Genomic DNA, 12,140 nt, shown 5'->3' with positions numbered 1-12,140 from the left:
GGATGGTGGCCACGGCTGGGATGGGATGGTGGCTGTGGTTGTGGCAGGGATGAGATGGTAGCCATGGCCAGGATGGAACAGTGGCCGTGGACGTGGCTGGGATGTGATGGTGACCATGGTCATGGCCAGGATGTGATGGAGGCCATGGTTGTGGCTGGGGTGTGATGGTGACCATGGCCATGACCAAGATGAAATGGTGGCCAAGACCATGTCATGGCTGTGGCCAGCACAAGATGGAGTGGTGGCCATGGTTATGGCCATGGTGTGCCATAGCAAGGGTGGGATGGTGGCCGTGGTTGTGGCTCGAGCGCGGTGGTGGCCATGCCTATGGCCAAGGTGGGATGGTCGCTGTGGCTGGGCTTGGATGGTGGCTGTGGTGGTGGCATGGCCAAGGCCCGGATGGGATGGTGGCCAAGGCCATGCCACGGCTGTGGCCAGCATAGGATAGGGTAGTGGCCATGGTGGTGTATGGGCTGGTGGCCATGGCTGTGGCCATGGCGAGGAAGGGATGGTGCCCGTGGCCATGGTGCAGCCATAGCCAAGAGGGTCATGCTATGGTGACCATGGCCATGGCATGGTCATGGCCAGGATGGGATGGTGGCCATGGCATGAGCATGGCCAGGATGGGGACAGCAGCAGTGGGACAGCTCTGAGCATGTCCTCATGGCTGCCCAGGTTACGGGGGGCTGAGCCTCTCCATCGAGGGGCCCAGCAAGGTGGACATCAACTGTGAGGACGTGGAGGACGGCACCTGCAAGGTCACCTACTGCCCCACCGAACCCGGCAACTACATCATCAACATCAAGTTTGCCGACAAACACGTCCCAGGTGGGGACTGGGGGGGACGGGGGCACGCGGGGTGGCACTGGGGCGCCCGGACCCCTGGGTCCCCCCTTGGTGACCAGGTCCCTGAGGTGGCCATCACCCGCAGGAAGCCCCTTCTCGGTGAAGGTGACGGGCGAGGGGCGGGTGAAGGAGAGCATCACGCGCCGGCGGCAGGCCCCCTCCATCGCCACCATCGGCAGCACCTGCGACCTCAACCTCAAGATCCCAGGTAGGAGCTGGCCTTCCTCCTCCTCTTCCTCCTCTTCCTCTTCCTCCGTGGGGCTCGGGGATGGGGACGCGTCTCGGCCGCTCCAGCTCTGATTTCTGCCTCCTTCTTCCTTCTCTCCCCGTCCGTCTGTGCGCCTGTCCTCGTGCCCGTCCGCGTCTGCCCGTGCGTCCGCGTGTCCGTCCGTGCGTCCCTCCGGGTGTGCCTCCACCCACCTGTGCATCCACCCACGCGTCCGTCCACGCGTCCGTCTCTGTGTTCGTCTGTCCACGCGTGTCTGTGCCTGTGATCATCGGTGTGTCCACCCATCCGCACATCCATCCCTACGTCCATCCATCCCTATCTCCACCCCTGTGTCCATCCCTATCTCCACCCATGTGTCCATCTATGTGACCATCCATCCCTGTGTCCATCCATCATTGCATCCACCCCTACTTCCATCCCTGCATGCATCCGTCTCCATCCACATCTCCATCCCTGCACATCTCCATCCATCCACGTCTCCATCCCTGCTCCCACCCCCGTCTCCATCCACACCTGTGTCCATCACTGCTTCCACCCCATCTCCATTCATCCACGTCTCCATCCACCCCTGTGTCCATCCCTGCTTCCACCCCTCTCTCCATCCATCCCTGTCTCCATCCCTGTCTCCATCCACCCCTGTCTCCATCCCTGCTTCCACCCACATCTCCATCCATCCTTGCCTCCATTCATCCACATCTCCATCCACCCACGTCTCCATCCATGCGTCTCCATCCCTGCTTCCACCCCTGTCTCCATCCATCCACATCTCCATCCATCCCTGTCTCCATCCCTGCTTCCACCCACGTCTCCATCCATCCTTGCCTCCACCCATCCATGTCTCCATCCACCCGTCTCCATCCCTACTTCCACCCACATGTCCATCCATCCATCCCTGTCTCCATCCCTGCTCCCACCCCCGTCTCCATCCATCCACGTCTCCATCCATGTCTCCATCCCTACGTCCACCCACGCCTCCATCCACCCCGTCTCCATCCCTGCTTCCACCCCCCCCCACCTCTCCACCCATCCTTCCCCGCACCCCCGTGCCCCCCGCGCCTCTCCCTGTGCCGTCACCGTCTCCGTCGGGCGCCGGCGGCCGGCAGGCAACTGGTTCCAGATGGTGTCGGCGCAGGAGCGCCTGACGCGCACCTTCACGCGGAGCAGCCACACCTACACGCGCACCGAGCGCACCGAGATCAGCAAGACGCGGGGCGGCGAGACCAAGCGGGAGGTGCGGGTGGAGGAATCCACCCAGGTCGGCGGGGACCCCTTCCCCAACGTCTTCGGGGGCTTCCTGGCCCGCGAGGGCCTGGGCTCCTTCGGCTCCATCGCCCGCGGCCAGGAGGGTGGGTGCCGGCCAACGGGGGGGGGGGGGGCGAGCGAGGGCGGGGGGGCTTGCACGGTGGGGTCGGGGGGAAGCGGGCTTGCTCCTTGCAGCGGGAGCGGGCTTGGCGGGGAGCGCGCCGGCACGGGCGCCGCGCGCGTGGAGGGGAGCGGGCTCGCACGAGGGCTGCGCTTGCACGGGTGCGTCAGAGCCGGCTCGCACGGGCGCCGGGCTCGCGCCAGGGCTGCGTGCTTGCAGGGGAGCGTGCTTGCACGGGTGCTGCGCTTGCAGGGGGCTGCGTTTGCGCCAGGGCTGGATGCGCTTGCGCAGGGGAGCACGCTCGCACGGGGGCTGTGGGCTTGCACGGGGGCTGTGCTTGTGCAGGGGAGCGGGCTTGCACAGGCACTGCGTGCTTGCGCGGCGGCGTGCTTGCACAGAGGCGTGCTTGCGCAAGGGCTGGATGCGCGTTCGCACACGGGAGTGTGCTTGCACGGGGCTGCGCGCGCTCACACAGCACTGCGGGCACGCTTGCGCAAGGGCGTGTGCTTGCATGGGGCTGTGTGCTTGTGCAAGGGCTGAATGTGCATTTGCACATGGGAGTGTGCTTGCACGGGGGCTGTGTGTGCTCACGGGGGCCGTGTGCCCTTGCACAAGGGCTGTGTGCTCACACCAGGGGCCAGCACACACCCTCCCCCCGCCAGCCTGTGTGTGCCCCTTGCACAAGGCCTCGCACGAGGCCAGGACACGCGCCTGTGTCCCAGGAGCTCTGGGGACACACTCGCTCGCACGAGGCTGCCTTTGCACACGTGCGGTAGCTGGGCACCGGCTGCTGTGCTCACAAGAGGGGGTGTGCGCCCCTCACACGGGGATGTGCGCGGAGATTGGGGGGGGCAACACTGGCCCTTCACAGAGTGGGACCTTTTGCACAAGTGTGCACAAGCGGGTGTGCACGCTCACAGGGGTGTGCATGCCCTTAGCATCAGTGTGCAAACTCACAGGTGTGTGTGCATGCTTGCAAGCGTGGGCATGTGTGCACGTGCTTGCAAGCGTGCACAAGTGGGTTTGCACGCTCACGGGGGTGTGCACGCCCTTAGTGCAAGTGTGCAAACTCACAGGTGTGCAGGCACTCTTGCAAGCGTGTGCATGTGTGCAGACGCTCGTGAGAGCGTGCATGCGCGTGCACACTTGCAAGCGTGCACAAGCAGGTGTGCACGCGCCCGGGGGTGTGCACGGCCTTAGCATAAGTGCAAACTCACAGGTGTGCGTGCATGCATGCGCATGTCTGCACATGCTGGCAAGCGTGTGCGCGCGTGTGGGCACGCGCCTGCAAGTGCTCCTGTGTCCTTTGCACCAGGGTGCACACTCCCCAGGGAGGTCTGCGCCCAGCGGGGGGGGGGGGGGGGGCACGCAGGATCTGGCGGGTCTCGGGGTGGCGGGGGGGTCCCTGGTGGGGTGCAGGGGCGGTGGGGTGACACGGTGACGGGGTGCCCCGGTGCCATGGTGATGGGCAGATGGGGTGCCAGGGTGGTGGGATGGCAGGGTGCCACGGTTTCATGGTGCCGGGGTGCCCTGGTGATGGGATGCCAGGGTGATGGGATGCCAGGGTGCCATGGTGCTGGGTGCCAGGGTACCAGGGTGCCATGGTGCTGGGGTGCCAGGGTGCCATGGTGCTGGGTGCCAGGGTGCCATGGTGCCGGGTACCATGGTGCCATGGTGCTGGGGTGCCATGGTGCTGGGGTGCCGGGGTGCCAGGGTGCCATGGTGCTGGGGTGCCAGGGTACCAGGGTGCCATGGTGCTGGGGTGCCAGGGTGCCATGGTGCCAGGGTACCATGGTGCCATGGTGCTGGGGTGCCATGGTGCCGGGGTGCCAGGATGCCATGCTGCCAGGGTACTGGGGTGCCATGGTGCTGGGGTGTGACACGGCACTGGGGTGATGGGGCTGGGTGCTGGGATGCCAAGGTGCCCTGGTACCGGGGTGCCCCGGCGCCATGGTGATGGGCAGATGGGGTGCCAGGGTGGTGGGATGGCACGGTGCCACGGTTTCATGGTGCCGGGGTGCCGTGGTGCCGGGGTGCCAGGGTACCGGTGTGCCCTGGTGCTGGGGTGCCAGGGCGATGGAGGGGGTGACATGGTGCCGGTGTGCCAGGGTAATGGGGTGCCGAGGTGCCCCGGGGATGACGGGGTGCCCCGGTGTCCCCGCAGGCGAGGCGTCCCCGCAGGAGCTGTCGGCGCAGGTGCTGAGCCCCTCGGGGCAGCGGTTCGAGGCGGAGGTGGTGGCGGGGGGCGCGGGGGTGTACAGCGTGCGCTTCGTGCCCCAGGAGATGGGCCCCCACACCGTCAGCGTCAAGTACCGCGGGCAGCACGTGCCCGGCAGCCCCTTCCAGTTCACCGTCGGGCCCCTGGGCGAAGGGGGTGCCCACAAGGTGCGAGCGGGGGGCACCGGCCTCCAGCGTGGCGTGGCCGGCGTGCCAGGTACGGGGGGGGTGATGGGGGGGGGGGTATGGCTGCTAGGGGTGGGGGGGTATGGGGGCAATAGGGGCTATGGGTGCAGTTGGGGGGGATATGGGTGCAACGGGGGGGAATGTGGGGGCTGTTTGGGGGGGTGCAAGAGGTGAGGGGGATATGGGTGCAGGGGGAACGGGGGGTGGGGGTTCACTTGGGGGGGGTATGGGTGCAGGGGGAGTGCAATGCGGGGCATGGGTGCACCTGGGGGGGATATGGGTGCAGGTGGAATGGGAGGGATATGGGGGGGGGGATACGGGGGCAATGGGGGGGGATACGGGTGCAGTTGGGGGGGATATGGGTGCAGGAGCCGCGGGGGGATTGTGGCTGGGGGTGGCACTGGCGGGGGACTGGGGCACCCATGAGTGTCCGTGTCCCCCCCCAGCTGAATTCAGCATCTGGACGCGGGAGGCGGGGGCCGGGGGCCTCTCCATCGCGGTGGAGGGGCCCAGCAAGGCCGAGATCGCCTTCGAGGACCGCAAGGACGGATCCTGCGGCGTCTCCTACCTCGTCCAGGAGCCCGGTGGGTCTCGGGGTGTCGTGTCCCCCCCCCCTCAATCCCTGAACCCCTAAACCCTCCCACAACCTCAGGGTTTGCGCACAGCCTCGTGCCAGGGGGATAGGGACCCTCACGCAAGGTGGGACCCACGTGCGAGGGTGTCCCCGTGCGAGGGTCCTCCCCGTGCGAGGGTCCTCCCCGTGCGAGGGTGTCCCCAAGTGAGCGTGTCCCAGTGTCGGGGTGTTCCCACGCACAGGGTGCACGGGTGTCCCAGTGCGTGGGTGTCCCTGTGCACGGGTGTCCCAGCGTCAGGGTGTCCCCGTGCCCCCGTGCGAGGCCACCTGTGTCCCCCCAGGTGACTACGAGGTCTCCATCAAGTTCAACGAGGAGCACATCCCCGACAGCCCCTTCGTGGTGCCCGTGGCCTCCCACTCCGATGACGCCCGCCGCCTCACCGTCACCAGCCTCCAGGTACCCGGGGACGTGGGGACGCCCGGTCACCCCCCCAGAGTCACCCCCCCAGAGTCACCCCCCAGCGTCACCCTGCACCCCTGGGCTCCCCAGACAACCCCCCGGGTCCCCCACGTCACCCCTGGGCCACCTTGCGCCCATGTGGCACCCTTGGGGTACCCCCAGCCCCGTGCCCCCCCCATGCTGACCCCGTGCCCACCTCCAAGCCGGGGGGGTCCCCGGGGGTCAGTACCAGCGGCCGTGTCCCCGCAGGAGACGGTGACGGTGAACCAGCCGGCGTCCTTCGCGGTGCAGCTGAACGGGGCGCGGGGCGTCATCGACGCCAAGGTGCACACGCCGGCCGGCGTCGTGGAGGAGTGCTACGTCTCCGAGCTGGACAGCGGTGGGACATGGGGACACGGGGACGTGGGGACATGGGGTGTGGGGACATGGGGACGTGGGGACGTGGGGACGTGGGGACAAGGGATGGAGGGACAGGGGAGTGTGGGGGTGTGGGGGTGTGGGGACAAGGGATGGAGGGACATGGGGGTGTGGGGACATGGGGATGTGGGGGCAAGGGACATGGGGACATGGGGATGTGGGGACAAGGGATGGAGGGACACGGGGGTGTAGGGACATGGAGACGTGGAGACAAGGGATGGAGGGACATGGGGGTGTAGGGACATGGGGATGGGGGGACAAGGGATGTGGGGACATGGGGATGTGGGGACAAGGGATGGAGGGACATGGGGGTGTGGGGACACGGGGACGTGGACACAGGGGATGCAGGGACACAGGGAGATGGGGACACGGAGGCACAGCGTGGGGGCGGTGGGTGACGCGGTGCCACCCCCAGACAAGTACGCCATCGGGTTCCTGCCGCGGGAGAACGGGGTGCACTCCATCGACCTGCGCTTCAACGGGCGCCACGTGCCCGGCAGCCCCTTCAATATCCGGGTGGGCGAGCAGAGCCAGGCTGGGGACCCCGGACTCGTCACCGCCTACGGCCCCGGCCTCGAGGGCGGCCTCACAGGTGACACCGCTCGCGAGGGACATGGCTCGGGGCGGGGGGCCCTGGGGGGACGTGGCCACGGTCAATGCTACAGCTGTGGGAGGGTGGTGATGGAGACGTGGCCGCGGGGACATCGCTGTGGGGTGGTGGCACCAGGGACGTGGCCGTGGGGATGTAGCCGTGGGATGGTGGCACCAGGGACATGGCCATGGGGACGTAGCTGTGGGGTGGTGGCACCAGGGACGTGGCCGTGGGGATGTAGCCGTGGGATGGTGGCACCAGGGACATGGCCATGGGGATGTAGCTGTGGGGTGCTGGCACTGGGGACACGGCCATGTAGCTATGGGGTGGTGGCAATGGCCATGGCCGTGGTCAATACCATGGCCGTGGGAGGGTGGTGGTGGGGACACGGCCATGCCTATGGGGTGGTGGCAATGGGGACATGGCCACGGCAGTGGGGACACGGCCATGGCACGGAGCCAAAGCTCTGGAGTGGCGGCAGCGGGGACATGGCCATACCTACAGGGTGATGGCAAAGGAGCGATGGCCAAGCCTATAGGGTGGTAGCAATGGGGACGTGGCCGTGGTATGGGGCCATGACTCTAGGTTGGTGGCAGTGGGGACATGGCCATGGGGAGCTGGCAATGGGGACGTGGCCACGGTATGGGACCACAGCTCTAGGCGGTAGCGACGGAGACGTGGCCATGGCATGGGGCCACACCTCAGGGTGGTGACAATGGGGACACGGCCGTGGCGTGGAGCCACAGCTTGGGGTCGTGGCAATGGGGACGTGGCCACGGGGTGGTGGCAGCGGGGACGCGGCCGCGGCGCGGTGCCGGCGCCTGACCCACCCCGGCGCAGGCGTGTGCTCGGAGTTCCTGGTGAAGACGGCCAACGCGGGGGCGGGCGCGCTGGCCGTGACCATCGACGGCCCCTCCAAGGTGAAGATGGACTGCCGGGAGTGCCCCGAGGGCTACCGGGTCACCTACACCCCCATGGCCCCCGGCAGCTACCTCATCTCCATCAAGTACGGCGGCCCCCACCACATCGTCGGCAGTCCCTTCAAGGCCAAGGTCACCGGTACGGATGGGGGGACGGGGATGGGTCCCAGGGGGTCCCCGGGGGGTTGACGAGGGGTCTCCGGGGAGGGGTGACAAGGGTTCAGTGGAGTGGCGTGATGGAGGACCCCCAGGGTGACATGAAGGAGGACCCCCAAGGTGACATGCTGGGGTGTCCCCAGCGTGACATGATGGAGGACCCCCCAAGGTGACACGCTCAGGGGTCCCCAGGGTGCTGTGACAGGGGTGACAGGGTCCCCAGGGTGGTGGGATAGGGGGGTCCCCAGGGTGGTGGGATAGGGGGGTCCCTAGGGTGGTGGGATAGAGAGTCACAAGGGTGACATGATGGAGGACCCCCAAGGTGACATGAAGGGAGACCCCCAGCGTGACATGACTGGGGGTCCTGAGGGTTGTGTGATGGGGGGGTCCCCAGGGTCATGCAACAGAGGGTCCCCAAGGTGACACGCTGGGGACCCCCAGAGTGGTGTCACAGGGGTCCCTGGGGGGATGGGCAGTGCGGTGGGTTCCCCAGGGGGGGTCCCCAGAGACAGAGTGGGGGTGTCCCCACGGGCAGGGGACTGATGACGTCGTCGTCCCCCACCAGGCCCGCGTCTGTCGGGGGGACACAGCCTGCACGAGACGTCGACGGTGCTGGTGGAGACGGTGACGCGGGGGGGGGACGTCGTCCCGGGGACCGCCCGCTTTCGGGGGGCTCCCCAAGTTCTCCTCGGACGCGGGGAAGGTGGTGGCGCGGGGGCCGGGGCTGGCCACCGCCTTCCTTGGCCAGAAGAACCACTTCACCGTCGACTGCAGCAAGGCTGGTGCGTGGAGGGGGGGGGGCACGGTGGGGTCCTGGGGTGTCTCGAGGGGTCCTGGGGGTGCTGGGAGGGGAGGGGATGGGTCACTGCGGGGGTCTGGTGGGGAGTCTGGGGTCTGGGGTGGGATGTGATGGGTCACTGGGAGGGGGTCCAAGGGACCTGGGGTCTCAGGGGGATGCGATGGGTCGTGGGGGGGGTCCAGTGGGGGGTCCGGGGTCTGGCGGAGGATGCGATGGGTCATTAGGGTGGTCCAGTGGGGGAGGTGGTGGGTCGGGCGGGGAGGTCTGGTTGAGGGTCCAGGGTCTGGTGGAGGGTCTCAGGTCTGGTGGGGAAGGCAACGGGCCAGAGGTGGGGGTCCGGTGGGGGGTCTGGGGTCTGGCAGGGGGGGGGTCTGGGCTCTCGAGGGCAGGGTGTAGACCCAGCGTTGCTCCCCGCCAGGCACCAACATGCTGATGGTGGGGGTCCACGGCCCCAAGACCCCCTGCGAGGAGGTCTACGTCAAGCACGTGGGCAACCGGATCTACAACGTCACCTACACGGTCAAGGAGAAGGGGGACTACGTCCTCATCCTGCGCTGGGGGGACGACAACGTCCCCGGCAGCCCCTACCGTGTCACTGTCCCCTGACCCCCCCCCCCCCGGCACCCACACCCGGAGGGCATGAGGAGGAGGCGGTTGGGGGGGGACCTGGGGGGTCCCAAAGGGGTCCTGGACCCACCAATAAAGCACTGGGAGACTCAGGGTGCTGTGATCACTGTGGGGGGCTGGATGGGGGGGGGAACGTGGGGTGGGGGGGATCTGAGGGGGGCTGGGGCAGGATGCTGAGGTCTTGGGGAGATCTGGGCCAGGATCCCAGGGTCCTGGGGGGGGGCCATGGCAGGACACCGGTGTCCAGCAGGAATCCTCAGGGGTCTGGGGCAGGATCCCAGGGTCCTGGGGGGGGTCCTGTGGGGATCTGGGACAGGACCTCGGGGTCCTGGGGGGGTCTATGGCGGGACACTGTGTTCCAGGGCGGGCCCTGGGGGGTCCAGGGCAGAACATTGGGGTCCTGGGGTGGCCCAGGGTAGGATACTGGGGTCCAGACAGGGGTTCTGGGGGGATCTGGGGCAGGCTTCTGGGGTCCTAGCGGGGGTCTATGGCAGGACACTGGGGTCCTGGGGGGGTCCAGGGCAGGATATCGGGTCCTGAGGGGGTCCTGGACGGTTTGGGGCAGGATTCTGGGGTCCTGGGGGGGGGGGTCCATGGCAGGACACCAGGGTCCAGGGGGGGTCTGGGGTAGGATACTGGGGTCCGGGGGCAGTTCTGGGGGGATCTGGGGCAGGATCCCAAGGTCCTGGGGGGCTCTATGGCAGGACACCGGGTCCAGGGGGTGTCCTGGGGGGGGTCCGAGGCAGGACACCGGGGTCCCGGGGCCGTGCGGCTGGGGGTGCCGTGCCCTGGGGGGGGTCAGGACACCGGGTCCCATGGGGGGGGGTCCCCCCGCCTCCCCCCTCAAGGACAAGGCGGGCTGCGCATGCCCGGGTGGTCCGGGAGGGGCGGGGCCACGGTGACGGGGCGGGGCCGTAGCTGCGGGGGCGGGGTCAGAACGACCAGCGCCGGGAGGGGGCGGGCAGAAGGCGCAAGAGGGGCGTGACCAGCGCGACGGGGCGGGGCCAACGCAACGGAGGCCGCGCTCGAAAGCGCGGCGTGGGCGGGGCGACAGAGGGGTGTGGGCGTGTCCCGGAGGGGTGGTGGGGTGGAGAAAGGGGGCGTGTCCTGCGCGGCGGCGCATGCGCGGTAGCCTCCTCCCCCCCCCCCACTCAGCCGGTAACGGCGTCCGCCGGTGTCGGTGTCGGCCATGTCGGGCCGCGGGAAGCTGATCGCGGTGCTGGGGGACGAGGACACGGTGACCGGGTTCCTGCTGGGCGGCGTGGGCGAGCTGGATAAGCACCGCAAGCCCAACTTCCTGGTGGTGGAGAAGGAGACCAGCCTGGCCGAGATCGAGGAGACCTTCCGGTAGGCCCCGGGGGGCGAGGGGAGGGGGGGGGACGGGGAGGGGGGGTGTGATGGGGGAGGCCCGGGGGTTGGGGGGGTGGTCCAGGGGGTGAGGGGGGTCCCGGGGATAGGGAGGTTCGGGGGGTGGGTTCCAGGGTATTGGGGGGGGGTCCCGGGGCACTGGGGGGGGGTCCCGGGGCACTGGAGGGGGGTCCCGGGGATGGGGGGGGGTCCCAGGAGTCGCCGGTGGGGAGAGCGGGTCTGGAGCAAAGGGAGAAGGGAGGAGTCCTGGGGGGGGGGTGTAGGGGTCGAGGGGGTGCTGGGGGGACCCAGGCTCCCAGCGCTGACACCCCCCCCCCCCCCCCAGGAGCTTCCTGAGCCGGGAGGACATCGGGATCATCCTGATCAGCCAGTGCCTGGCGGAGCTGATCCGGCACGCCGTGGAGGCCCACTCCCGGCCCCTGCCCGCCGTCCTGGAGATCCCCTCCAAGGAGCACCCCTACGACCCCACCAAGGACTCCGTCCTGCGCCGCGCCCGCGGCCTCTTCACCCCCGACGACCTCCGCTAGGGACCCCCCGCCCTGTGCCCCCAAAACACGCCCCACCCTGGGGGTCTACGTCACACCCCCGGCGGTCCTCATCCCACCCCAGGGTGCTGTTGGGGATCCCCCATCCCACCCTGGGGGTCCTCATCCCACCCCAGGGTGCTGTTGGGGATCCCCTATCCCACCCCGGGGGTCCTCATCCCACCCCAGGGTGCTGTTGGGGATCCCCTATCCCACCCCGGGGGTCCTCATCCCACCCCAGGGTGCTGTTGGGGATCCCCCATCCCACCCTGGGGGTCCTCACCCCCCCCCCCCAGGGTGCTGTTGGGGTGGGGGGGGTTGTCCCGGCGTTGCCCCATGACTCCTCCATCCCGTGACGGGCGCTGGAAGGGGAAGTGCGGCGGCTGCCGGATTTTGCCCGCCGCTGCCGGATTCTGCCCGCCACGGCTGGTGTGGGCAGGGGAGGAGACGTCCCCGAGGGGGTGTCGGGGTGGGGGGGGACACCCCAAGGACACGAGGTGCTTGTGTTGTCACCATAACCGCGGCACCCCCCCCCCCCCGACCCCAGCAGCACCCCTGGGCAGGGGGCTGGTATTTATTGACACCCCCCCCCAGTGTGCCCAAATGGTGTCTGTGTCCCCAAGACGTGCTGTCACTGCTCGCTGCCTGCTCTGCTCTGTGGGTCGCGCCGTGGGGCTCAGGTGGGGAGGGTGGCAGGGTTTAGTGGGGGGGGGGGCATGGGGACAGCAGTGCCTGGAAGCTCAGTGTGTTTCGGAGGCGGGGGGGGGGGACAGCAGTGGGGCGTGGGGATGCGCTATGGGGCACAGGGCAGAGGACGGGCTGTGGCACGGGGACGTGGGGGTCACAGGCAGGGGTTTGGGGT

The 12,140-nt window shown here is 68.7% G+C and overlaps 2 protein-coding genes across 2 annotated transcripts in view; both read left to right on the top strand.

Moving 5' to 3' along the window:
- Window positions 1-9,478, top strand: part of FLNC (filamin C) — a 34,412-nt gene extending 24,934 nt beyond the window's left edge. The window contains 12 exon segments of the mRNA XM_030014963.2: window positions 676-828; window positions 932-1,054; window positions 2,179-2,421; window positions 4,603-4,872; window positions 5,288-5,425; window positions 5,757-5,872; window positions 6,125-6,254; window positions 6,708-6,884; window positions 7,725-7,943; window positions 8,526-8,596; window positions 8,598-8,742; window positions 9,178-9,478. Of these exon segments, the coding sequence (XP_029870823.1) occupies window positions 676-828; window positions 932-1,054; window positions 2,179-2,421; window positions 4,603-4,872; window positions 5,288-5,425; window positions 5,757-5,872; window positions 6,125-6,254; window positions 6,708-6,884; window positions 7,725-7,943; window positions 8,526-8,596; window positions 8,598-8,742; window positions 9,178-9,365 (1,973 nt within the window). The 3' untranslated portion in view covers window positions 9,366-9,478.
- Window positions 9,479-10,486: 1,008 nt separating this feature from the next.
- ATP6V1F (ATPase H+ transporting V1 subunit F) lies at window positions 10,487-11,915 on the top strand. The gene is made up of 2 exons (XM_030014973.2): window positions 10,487-10,733; window positions 11,080-11,915. Exons 1-2 carry the CDS (start codon window positions 10,576-10,578, stop codon window positions 11,279-11,281), a joined length of 360 nt encoding a protein of 119 aa, XP_029870833.1. The 5' UTR covers window positions 10,487-10,575; the 3' UTR covers window positions 11,282-11,915.
- Window positions 11,916-12,140: the final 225 nt, after the last annotated feature.

Source organism: Aquila chrysaetos, chromosome 5 (assembly GCF_900496995.4).
Source record: "Aquila chrysaetos chrysaetos chromosome 5, bAquChr1.4, whole genome shotgun sequence".
NCBI lineage: Eukaryota > Metazoa > Chordata > Aves > Accipitriformes > Accipitridae > Aquila > Aquila chrysaetos.
Note: the sequence above shows the minus strand (reverse complement) of the source record. Positions and strands in the feature narration are given on the sequence as shown.